The 12,907-nt window shown below is 43.2% G+C and overlaps 1 protein-coding gene across 1 annotated transcript in view; it reads right to left on the reverse strand.

Moving 5' to 3' along the window:
• Nucleotides 1-824: 824 nt before the first annotated feature.
• Nucleotides 825-12,907, reverse strand: part of LOC124775971 (Down syndrome cell adhesion molecule-like) — a 150,114-nt gene continuing 138,031 nt past the window's right edge. The window contains exon 11 of the mRNA XM_047250812.1: nucleotides 825-883. Coding sequence (XP_047106768.1) covers nucleotides 825-883 — 59 coding nt within the window. The remainder of the gene's footprint in view (nucleotides 884-12,907) is intronic.

The raw sequence follows: 12,907 nt of genomic DNA on the forward strand, positions 1-12,907 counted from the left end.
GAGGTACTCAGTACGGCGTCCATCCTTAGTAAGATATGCTTTCATTACGTTGGTAAGTGCAAAGACAAAATTACAGTGTAAAAACATCTCACAGAATTATTGTCTAATGTAGAACGAACAAATGCGCTGCACGTACCCAAACCTGCGAATACGCTTTACAGTAACGATACCAACAAATGTTTAGTGCATGCTGTGTCAATGGACAATGACAAAAAAATGTGTGCTCATATCTTTATTGTGTTTTCTATATCTCTTGTAATAGCAAAGAGCTTGAAGTAGAAGAGATCTGCTTCACTGCAGTGGAGATGAATACCTGTTCAAAGCTGCATATGACACAATATCGGTTAAGAAGAGCAAACAAATTTGTCTAGTGCTGTGGATGAGAAGAGACTGCATCGTGAAGAAGCACTAGAAAGAATTATGACTTGGAAGAGGGCCGGTTGCTTGACGAAAAGATAAATGCAACATACACATTTAAGAAAAGTGATGACGGAAGAGCGAGTGCACTAGGGAATATTGAAGTTTTGGTGGTGGATGTGCCTCATGAACGGAACACATCGTCATCGTCGCCGTTATGTTTATATATGTCTATGGCTTCCGGAGTTTGACGTATATAACGTCATTTTTTCTTAACTTTGACGTGAGTGTCTTTGAAATTCACTGTGTTGTCGTATTACTGTAACGTGTTCGCCAGAACAGATTTTCTTTTTCATTTCGTTCTAAGTGAAACTGAAAAGTGCTCGTGTGCTCCTCACGTGTTGCGTTTACCTATATTTTAATCATAGTTAAGGTTTTTCTCCACAGGAACGTGAAATATGCTAAATTCATGGTGCTGCATGTAAATAACGCTGATCGGCTAGTGGCATGAAGAGCAGGCTGAATTCTGTAAAAGGTTTGAAGTTGGTCCCAACTTTAAGTATGTTACCGAGTCCAACAGTGGATAGCGGAACAAAGGGCGGGTAATCAAAAGAGAAGAAAAAATACTTCAGAATATTACTGGATGGCAAAGGGACAACAGAAGAGCAACAGGAAATAACGAATTTACCACAACCTGAAGTGGAATGATCTTTTGTTACCTTGGCAGAGGCTGACACTGCCTTGCAGCACATGGAAGGAGGCAAGTCAGCCGGTTGAGATTAATTAACATGGAAAAGACAGCAGACTTTCAGGGGGTGCAGTGGTTATATCAAACCCTGGGAGTCATTTGAGACGAAAATAAAGTACCAGATGACTGGAAGAAGGGTGTTATACTACCACTGTTCAATAAAGGAAGTACGAGAAAGTGTTCTAATAACAGAGGACTCGCCCTGTTATCACTGTTATCACAGTGTCTTAAGATACTGCAAAAAAATTATTGAGAAAAGATTAAGATTGTCGTTAGAAAATCATTTTGAAGAGGTGGAACATGGAATCTGAAGCATCAGAGGAACAACAGACCTCATATCTCATATTTGCACCAACAAGGAACCCTTTGCGTGTGAGATCACAAGTTCAGCCTTTAGTGAGGTTCATTTGAAAACAGTTACGACTACAATAATACAGGGCTATTACAAATGATTGAAGCGATTTCATAAATTCACTGTAGCTCCATTCATTGACATATGGCCACGACACACTACAGATACGTAGAAAAACTCATAAAGTTTTGTTCGGCTGAAGCCGCACTTCAGGTTTCTGCCGCCAGAGCGCTCGAGAGCGCAGTGAGACAAAATGGCGACAGGAGCCGAGAAAGCGTATGTCGTGGTTGAAATGCACTCACATCAGTTAGTCATAACAGTGCAACGACACTTCAGGACGAAGTTCAACAAAGATCCACCAAGTGCTAACTCCATTCGGCGATGGTATGCGCAGTTTAAAGCTTCTGGATGCCTCTGTAGGGGGCGTGCAGTGAGCGAAGAAACGGTTGAACGCGTGCGGGCAAGTTTCACGCGTAGCCCGCGGAAGTCGACGAATAAAGCAAGCAGGGAGCTAAACGTACCACAGCCGACGGTTTGGAAAATCTTACGGAAAAGGCTAAAGCAAAATTTACAATTGCTACAAGCTCTTACACCCGATGACAAAGTCAAACGCTTTTTTTGGCGCGGTTGCAACAGCTCATGGAAGAGGATGCGTTCAGTGCGAAACTTGTTTTCAGTGATGAAGCAACATTTTTTCTTAATGGTGAAGTGAACAGACACAGTGTGCGAATCTGGGCGGTAGAGAATCCTCACGCATTCGTGCAGCAAATTCGTAATTCACCAAAAGTTAACGTGTTTTGTGCAATCTCACCGTTTAAAGTTTACGGCCCCTTTTTCTTCTGCGAAAGAAACGTTACAGGACACGTGTATCTGGACATGCTGGAAAATTGGCTCATGCCACAACTGGAGACCGACAGCGCCGACTTCATCTTTCAACAGGATGGTGCTCCACCGCACTTCCATCATGATGTTCGGCATTTCTTAAACAGGAGATTGGAAAACCGATGGATCGGTCGTGGTGGAGATCATGATCAGCAATTCGTGTCATGGCCTCCACGCTCTCCCGACTTAACCCCATGCGATTTCTTTCTGTGGGGTTATGTGAAAGATTCAGCGTTTAAACCTCCTCTACCAAGAAACGTGCCAGAACTGCGAGCTCGCATCAACGATGCTTTCGAACTCATTGATGGGGACATGCTGCGCCGAGTGTGGGAGGATCTTGATTATCGGCTTGATGTCTGCCGAATCACTAAAGGGGCACATATCGAACATTTGTGAATACCTAAAAAAACTTTTTGAGTTTTTGTAGGTGTGTGCAAAGCATTGTGAAAATATCTCAAATAATAAAGTTATTGTAGAGCTGTGAAATCGCTTCAATCATTTGTAATAACCCTGTATTAGCTGTTAATGGAGGACCAAGCGCACCAAGAGGGTGACAGAAAATGAGTGTGCATAAGGCGTAGAGATCAACCGTCTGTGGGATATATGCTTTACTCCTCACAAAATGCAAATCGTCGACGTTCAAGAAATGTTCAAATTAAACCAATAGCTTGCACCACGAACACCGAATGAAAAATGGCGTGCCACGGTAAACACGAAGGCTCGCACCATCAAGACTAAGGCGAGCTCCTTTGGAGAAAGAAACCATGCAGGACGTTCAGCTAGATATCCACTGTCAAGAGAAGCATACAGAATCTTATTGGTGAAACTAGGTGATGTGAGATAATGCAATCTGATGGAATGCAGCCGAATACGAAACAGTCTGTCGTGGCGTTTATCGTGAAACTGGCTGTCTTTTGAGGCGTATCTACACATAGTGCGATAATATTCCTTATAGGCACGGAAAAAAAGAAACATTCACAGGCTTAATTTATCCAGTGGTTCTAGATGTCACACACTTTTTGGGAGGGATAGTTCGCTCTCAAGGAATGTGATAGAAGTATGACTTTTATACGCAGATCGGGAACCAAGCAAAGGCAAGTTATTTTGCTCGGCTATGGACCAAAAGCAGAGCTAATACAACTGGTGTCTTCATTTTATGCCGATTTTCTCACTGTTCCTTCTGTGACATTCACTGATCAGTCAAAACATTATGAACACCTACATAATGGCCGGTATGTTCATCTTTATCACGGAAAACAGCGGCAACTCGTCGTGGCAAGGAAGCAGAGTCCTTGATTCGTTGCTGTAGGGAACTGACACCGTAGCTGCTCACACGGGTCACATAATTCCAGAAAATTCCGAAAAGGGGGGCGATGAGCTCTGACGTCATGTTCAACAACATCCTAGATGTGTTCGATCGGTTCAGACTTGTTGAGTTGGGCGACCAGCGCATCAACTGGAACTCGCCACTTTGCTCCTGGAACCACTCCATTAGACCCCTGTCTTCGTGTCATCGCGCTTTATGTGGTTGAATAACGCCGCAGCCGTCTGGAAAATGATCATCGCGAAGGGATGTATGTGGTGTGCATCCGGTGTACCACTCTCCTTGGTAGTCATATTACCCTGCATGACCTCCACTGGATCCATGGATGCACACATGAATGTTATTAAAGAGCATAACCCAACCGCCGCTAGCATGTCTCCCTGACGTAGTAGAGATGTCAAGGAACTGTTGCCCTGAGAGATGACCGATTCGCGCCATGCCGCCAGCATGATGAAGAAGGTATTGGTATTAATCAGACCATACGATGCTCTTACACTGTACCATGTCTAGTGCCATCGGTCACGTGCCCTTTTTAGTCGTAGCAGCCGATGTCGTGGTGTTGACATTCGCACCTGCATGGGTCGTTGGCTGCGGAGGCCCGCCGTTAGGAGTGTTCAATGCATTGTGTGTTCAGACTCACTTTTACTCTGCCCAGCACTTAACTCCGCTGTTAGTTCCGCCACAGTTCGCCGCCTGTCCTGTTTTACCAGTCTGCCGAGCATACAGCGTCCGACATCCGTAATGAAGTGCGGTCGCCCAACCCCACGACGTCTGGTCGTGGTTTCACCTTTGTTTCTTCACGTTTGGAAGACACGCGCCACAGTACTCCTCGAACACCAAACAAGTCACACAGTTTCCGAAATGCTCGTGTCGAGCCTCCGGGAAATCACAATCTGCCCTCGATCCATCTCAGGTAGATCGTGCGCTTTTACCATTCTACACGCGGAAAGCACGCTCACTGGTGGTACATGCACCCTGCTTATGTATGACCAGCAGTCCTTCCCTCGCAGGTGACGCTGTTATCACCTGGGCGGGTTTATATCGATAGTAGGTAGGACGTCATAACCTTCTGGCTGATCAGAGTAAATATTCCCTAGTGCCCTTGCAAGATCATATCCACGAGATAGAATCGTAGGGGGAGAGTACCTTCAACTTTTCGTAGCAGAATAAACAACTTTCCAATTAGTTTACCATCCTGAATAACAATCGGCATGATCGTATACGAACATCGACACGTTAAGGCATTGATGTTATCCGATCTTGATACAAGTGTCGTGATACCTCTAATTCCCAGCGTTCTTCTCATATATACACTACTGGCCATTAAAATTGCTACACCAAGAAGAAATGCACATGATAAACGGGTATTCATTGGACAAATATATTATACTAGAACTGACATATGATTACATTTTCACGCAAATTGGGTGCATAGATTCTGAGAAATCAGAACCCAGAATAACCACCTCTGGCCGTAATAACGGCCTTTATACGCCTGAGCATCGAGTCAAACACAGCTTGGATGGCGTGTACAGGTAAAGCTGCCCATGCAGCTTCAACACAATACCACAGTTCATCAAGAGTAGTGACTGGCGTATTGTGACGAGCCAGTTACCTCGGCCACCATTGACCAGACGTTTTCAATTGGTGAGAGATCTGGAGAATGTGCTGGCCAGGGCAGCAGTCGAACATTTTCTGTTTCCAGAAAGACCCGTACACGACCTGAAACATGCGGTTGTGCATTATCCTGCTGAAATGTAGGGTTTCGCAGGGATCAAATGAAGGGTAGAGCCACGGGTCGTACCACATCTGAAATGTAACGTCCACCGCTAAACTGCCGTCAATGCGAACAAGAGGTGACCGAGATGTGTAACCAATGGCACCCCATACCATCAGGCCGGGTGATACGCCAGTATGGCGATGACAAACACAGCCTTCCAATGTGCGTTCACCACGATGTCGCCAAACACGGATGCGACCATCATGATGCTGTAAGCAGAACCTGGAGTCATCCGAAAAAAATGACGTTTTGCCATTCGTGCACCTAGGTTCGTCGTTGAGTACACCATCGCAGGAGCTCCTGTCTGTGATGCAGCGTCAAGGGAACTAACTGCAGCCGCGGTCTCCGAGCTGATAGTCCATCCTGCTGTAAACGTCGTCGAACTGTTCGTGCAGATGGTTGTTGTCTTGAAAATGTCACCATCTGTTGACTCAGGGATCGAGATGTGGTTGCACGATCCGTTACAGCCATGGAGATAAGATGCCTGTCATCTCGACTGCTAGTGATACGAGCCTGTTGGGATCCAGCACGGCGTTCCGTATTACCCTCCTGAACCAACCGATTGCATATTCTGCTAACGGTTATTGGATCTCGTCCAACGCGAGCAGCAGTGTCGCGATACGATAAACTGCAATAGCGATAGGCTACATTCCGACCTTTATCAAATTCGGAAACGTGATGGTACGCATTTCTCCTCCTTACACGAGACATCAAAACAACGTTTCATCAGACAACGCCGGTCAACTGCTGTTTGTGTATGAGAAATCGGTTGGAAACTTTCCTCGTGTCAGCACATTGTAGGTGTCTCCACCGGCGCCAACCTTGTGTGAATGCTCTGAAAAGCTGATGATTTGCATATCACATCGTATTCTTCCTGTCGGTTAAATTTCGCGTCTGTAGCACGTCATTTTCGTGGTGTAGCAATTTTAATGGCCAGTAGTGTATTTTCTCTTCAAATCCCTATTGGTTGGAGCTGAAACACAATTCTTTACTGAACGATAGGATAAGTCGTTATTTCATTTACAAATTTTGGGCCCGATTTCGCAGTTTCATATGCATCGTCAGCTTCACTTTTCGTTGAAATTCGTTATATTACGTCTTCCAATTCTGTATCACAGTTATAAGTTACGCAAATGTCCATTGCTTCCCTTGAAATCTACGTCGCTCGCAGTTTGATGTGCATAACGCAGTAGGTCACCATCACGCACACCCTGTAAATTGTGTCGGGCATTCTTGAAACATGCTAAACACCTGTTTTTGTAAAAGTGCACAATATTCTCCCTTGAATTTTCGTAGTGCTTCTTACTCGATCATACTACAGAGGACTTATTCCAAATCTTTTGATCTTCCACGTACGTAATTGTGTTTAGTACCCGGTCCTTGGACAGCGATTGTCCTTTACCAGTTTTCACTGGAGTCAGAATTTGTGGCTCCCTGTCCGACAACGATAACGAACTACGTGACTCGGCAACTGTTTCAGTATCACATTCACTTTTTGATTTCGTATCGTCATCAATGCACCCCTCATGTACATTGTCCGCATAGTCGAGCGTATACGCCACCGCACATTGCACTGACTCATCTTGCAGAAAAGATAGTATTTCATCTGCCACTTTTTTCTCAATCAGCGAAATTGCTTGGGTTGCTTTCTGACGAAATATCAACTTCGGCAACTGTTGCTTTCGATGTAATGCAATGTTTGCTTTGTTTATCGTTGCCGTTGCTCTTTTTTGTGTCAACACCATTACCACTGACGTGAGATATTCGTCGGCTATTGCAGTCCAACTATACTCCGTCGCCTCATGTTGTGCTCACCATTAAATACCTCCAGTCACAACCCCTGTTGCCATTAGCAGCCAATATTGTCTTTGCACGGTAGACGTGGGGTGTAGAATGCCGCAAACATCATTGGCCTCTCGCGACTTCGCATTCAAGGGGTTCCTTGGTAGATAGTTAATGGAAAAGTATCATAAAAAATCTAAGGGGTTAATTATAATATTCCTGGATTCTGGAAATAGTACTGACATTGTCCCAAAGTATGAGAATCTGTTGGTTCTAAACACCCTAATAACGAATGTTCAAATGCTATATGAAAGCCATAAAATTGTATAAAAGTGCGAAATGGTAGAGGGAGACGTACAGAGAGAGGAATGCATCAGGGTCGTGCAGTTTCTCCATTACATTTTGTAGCCCTTTTGGATGTGATTATAAAGCAAATCAGGGAGATAGTAAACGGTGATCGCAAAGCTTCAGTCTTTATTGATGATGCAGCTGTTCGGGGAGTAACAGAACAACACGTACAGGGAAGATTACATGAATTGAACCCCAAGTTTAAAAGGCACCAGCTGACAGTAAGTGAGAGCAAAACGGTAGTAATAGTTTTGAGCTGGACGTCTGCTCAGGCCAACCTGATGTTGGATGGAGAATGAATTGAAAACGTGGAACATTTCATTTATCTGGCCAGTACAGTATAACAGAATGGAACTGCAACACCAGAAGTACAGGATAAAGTAAGTAAGTAGGGTATTTAAATTTTTTCACCCAGTACGGAACCTTGTTTCGGAGAAGAACGTTAATGTGAGAGCAAAACAGATCGGGTTTAGAACGTTATCTCACATTGTATTCAGCATGGGGTGCTTTGTAAGTAACAAGGCAGATTTCGTCAAGTTAAAAGCTTGTGTAGTGAGATTTCCGTGGTCACCCTTGCAGAAGACTAGACGAGACAAAATTAGGAAGGTAGCCATTAGAGGACAGGTGGCAGTTGATCTGTCACACCGAAAGACTGAGTGCTGCGCGGCTCAACTGTCTGGACATATGAAGAGGACGAAGGATAACTGCTTGCGAAAACAAAATACTTGAATAGAGATGTGCAGGGGAAAAGACCAAAAGGAATACCCAGAAACAGATGACTGGATCAGTTGAAGGAGGATCTGAAGATTAGAAGAGAAAACTGGGAAACATTATCAAGGCAAGAAGTATATCATGATTGAGCAAAATAGAGGCAAGTTGTTCATAACCTCCATATCCGCCTGTCTGGAAGGATACGAAGATGATGATTATGATGTGAGATGATGTATGGTACCCGACTTTTTGGAGCGGATGGTGATTAGACATTTTCTGCAAGTATGGCCTTTGTATGTCGGCTTCCTATGCAGAACGGATGGATTCCGCTAATGTGATTAAAAGAGAGCATGTCTTCAGCGTGTCCGCAGGCGATTAATGCTTCACCTACAAGTCAGTATCACGCCATTAGCTTTTGCCATCCTGATTCAAAGACCTAGTAGTCAACATTTTCTATATACATAAATTAGCTACACATTGGTTTCAAGGGACAACCAGAGCTGATATCTTATCCGTCCATTAACATGTCCGTCCCACAGCTGGTTGTCAAACAAGTACTGAAACTGAAGCATACCCTTTGGAAACATCTTGATTACACGTTAAATAGTCTTTTACCAGTACGTTTGCCGACCATTATATCACGTTTCTTAATTTTAAGGTCTCTTATCTTACAGAAATCCCCCGTGTCTTAGGGGTAGCGTCTTTGACTAGTAATCAAAACGTCCTGGATCTAGACTTCGAACCTCGTCACAGCTTAAATTTCGAACGAAAATCATCAGCAATGGCAGCGGAAGACTTGAGACATTATAAGCCAACCTTGTTCTGCCAAAGCGCTTGTCAAAGAAGATGAAGGAGCGGAAAGACGTTCAGGGCATCTATTGCCTTTGGGGTGGGGAATTGGTCTTATAAGCGGTAGAATGAGCAGTGATCAACGACATGAGGATGCAGAAGGCAATGGAAACCACCGGATTAAAGACAAATAATGTGGATCCACAGAATGTGTGGCATGTAATTGAAAAGTGTCGTCATGTTCTCTCCATTTGATACTGCACTAATCCCCCTTTCGAATTTTCGAAAGGGAACTTACAAGGGGGTAGGTGATCATGACAAAGAGTCGAATAACGAACAAAAGGGAGAGTGTGGTGCTGTGAACAGTTCAGTGACTGGGTTAGTATCAGAATCGACAGCAAAACCAACGCCGACAACGGTAGTTCATGTATACATGCCGATGTCGCAAGCAGAAGATCAAGAGGTAGCGAAAGTATATGAGGACATGAACAGGTATGCTTGAAACTCTGAGGTTATATATACTGCGATAAAACACAGCTAAGCACACAATTCAGTTGAAGAGAAGTGGAAGTCTCTGAAAAGGGCAATCATAGGAATTAGAAAGAGAAACATAGGTACAGGGAAGGTAAATGCGAAGAAACATAGGTAACGGAAGAAATATTCAAACCAGACGTCAAAGGAAGTACAAAAATGCTCATGGAAATTCGGAAATACAGAACTACGGATTATACAGTCATGAAATAAACAGGAAGAGCAGGAAACCTAAGGCTAAATGGCTACAAGAAAAATACAAAGAAATCGAAAAAGGAAATTAGTGATGGAAGGAAAGACTCAACGTATAGAAAATCAAACCAGCCTTCGGTGAAATTAAAAGCAAGGGCGGTAACATTAAGAGTGCAATGTATATGCAGATAAAAGCAGAGGAGTGAGCGGATAGGTCGACAGAGTACACTGAAGACCTCTTAAATGGGAAACACTTGCCTGATGACGTGCACAAAAAGAACGAGCTGTCGACAGGGAAGAGAGAGGGCATCCAGTATTAGCGTCTGAATTTAAAGGACTTTGGACGAATTAAGATTAAATCATACGGGAGGAAAGATAACATTAAATCATAATTTCTAAAATCGATTGGGTAAGTTGCAACAAAACGAATATTCACGGTGTGGCGAATGTATCAGCCTGGTGATAACCCACCTGTCTTTCGACGAAACATCGTCCATACATTTCCCAAGACTGTAAGATCCTGCAAGTGCGAGAATTATCGGACAGCCAGGTTAACAATTCATGCATCCAATTTGCTCACAAGAATAATGTGTAAAATAACTGTAAAAACACTGTGGATGTGGTAGATGACGATCTGTCTGTCTTTGGGAAAGGTAAAGGCACCAGAGAGGCAGTTCCGACGTTATGGTTCATATTGGAAGCAATACTGAAGAAAAAACAAGACCCTTTCACAGACTTTTCGAAACTGGAAAAATCACTCTACCATGTAAAATCGAGCAAGATGTTTGAAATTCTGAGGAAATAGGGGTAATCTGTAGGGAAGTAAGAGTAATATACAATACCTACAACAAACGAGAGGGAACAATAAGACCAGAAGCCCAAAATCGGAGCTCTCGGATTGGAAAGGGTGAAAGAGAGGAATGTGCTCCTTATCCCCTACTGTTACACGTCGAAGAAGCAAAGACAGAAATAAAACAACTGAAGGTGAAAGGATATCGATGATAAGCTTCGCTGATGACGTTACTCAGTTTAAGTCAAGGAGAATTAAAGGATCTGTTGAATGAAATAAACAGTTAAATGATTGCAGAATACTGACTGAGAGCAAAGCGAAGATAGACGAAAGTCATGAGAAGTATCAGAGGTGAGAAAAGAGAGAAACCTAACACCAGAATCGGGGTCACGAAGTAGATAAAGTAAGGAAATTCTGTTACCTGGGCAGCAAAGTAAACCATGATGATTGGAGGAAGGACGACACCAAAATATGTCTAATACCGCCAAGAAAGGCATTCGTGGCCAAAAGGAATCTAGTATCAAACATAGGCCTTAATTGACGAAGAAATTTCTGAGGATGTACGTTTGGAGCATATGATTCAGTATTGCAGTCAAAATTCTACCAAATTCTTTTGGAACTTGGAATACCAAAGAAGTATGTTAGACTTATAGAAGCGAGCTTGAAAAACACAAAAGGTAGATTACGCGTGGGGAAATTGGAGTCAGAAGAATTTGTAATAAAGAACGGACTTAAGCAGGGAGATGCTCTGTCTCCGCTACTTTTTAATTTAGTCCTAGAATATATTGTACGAATGGCAGCAGATAATTCAGAGAGAGTGGAGTTAAATGGAAATATTAAGATATGAGGGTATGCAGATGATCTAAACATCATTAGCGATAGTAAAGAGTCTGTAACAGCAAATGCGAATGCGTTAATCAAGGCTAGTGAAGATGTAGGTCTAAGGATAAGTGAAGACAAAACTAAATACCTGGTTACTACTAGAATGGCAACAGCAATAGATCAGGAATTGTTAAGAGTTGGAGACATGCAGTTTGAAAAAGTGAACACATTTAAGTATCTAGGCGTGGACATCACTTCGAGAAATGAGATTGAATCCGAACTGAAGAAGAGATTACGGACGAGAAATGCGTGCTACTTTTCACTGAACAGATTACTTTCATCACGGATATTGTCTAGGAATTTAAAGATTAGAATATACAAAACTATTATTCTACCAGTTATGCTGTATGGGTGTGAGACTTGGTCTTTCACTGTGCAAAATGAAAAGCCGTTTCGACTATTTGAAAACAAAATTTTGAGGAACATTTTTGGAGCAAAAAGGAATGACACTATCGGAGAGTGGCGAAAACTGCGTAACTAAGAGGTTCACGAACTCTATTCAAGCCCTGACATAATCGGTATTATTAAATCACGTAGGCTGCGATGGGCGGGTCACGTTGCTCGAACGGATGCGGGCAGGGTAGCGCGCAGAGTACTGGTAGGGCACCTAGAGGGAAAACGTCCTGTGGGGAGACCGAGGCGTAGATGGGAGGACAATGTGGAGGCTGATTTGAGGAGCCTAGGTATTGAAGGAGAATGGAAGGAAATAGCCCAAGACAGAGACAGATGGCGAAAATACGTTGCTGCGGTAATGGACTCCCGAGTCCGGTATGACCAGTGAGTAAGTAAGTAAGTACGTTTGGAGCACCACATTCTTTGACAGTGAAACATGGATTCTAGTAAAATCGGAACAGAAGAGAATCGCAGCATCTGGAATGTGGAGTTACAGAAGAGTGCTGAAAATTAGGTGGGCTGATAAGGTGGTAATTGAGGAGATTCACCACAGAATCGGAAATGAAAGTAATATACGGAAAACGCTGACAAGAAGAAAGGACAGGATAAATGGACATCTGTTAAGATACCCGGGAATAACCTCCATGATACTAGAGGTAGTGGTTGAGGAGAAAAACTGTAGAGGAAAACAAAGAGTGAATACATATAGCAAAGAACTGTGGACGGATTTTGCTAGTACTACTATGAGATGAAAAGGTTGGTACAGAATGCGAACTCGTAGCAGGCCGCATCAAACCAGACAGAAGAATGATGACTAAAAAAAAAGAAAATCTTGCTTACAAAATGCGTCACTGTGTGCTACGTGTGATTGTAAGAAAGAAGTTATACATTGGTGACTCCGGCGAGCACACGATTGGCGTAAGAGGTTGATCGGCTTATTGGATATTAAGCTGCCCATATAATCGCGGTGGAAACGATACCATCATTTCTAACCCCTCCGCAATATCTTTTAAAAGCCACGAAGTGTTGACATAACAGTCTGTTAT

Source organism: Schistocerca piceifrons, chromosome 2 (assembly GCF_021461385.2).
Source record: "Schistocerca piceifrons isolate TAMUIC-IGC-003096 chromosome 2, iqSchPice1.1, whole genome shotgun sequence".
NCBI classification, from domain to species: Eukaryota; Metazoa; Arthropoda; class Insecta; order Orthoptera; family Acrididae; genus Schistocerca; species Schistocerca piceifrons.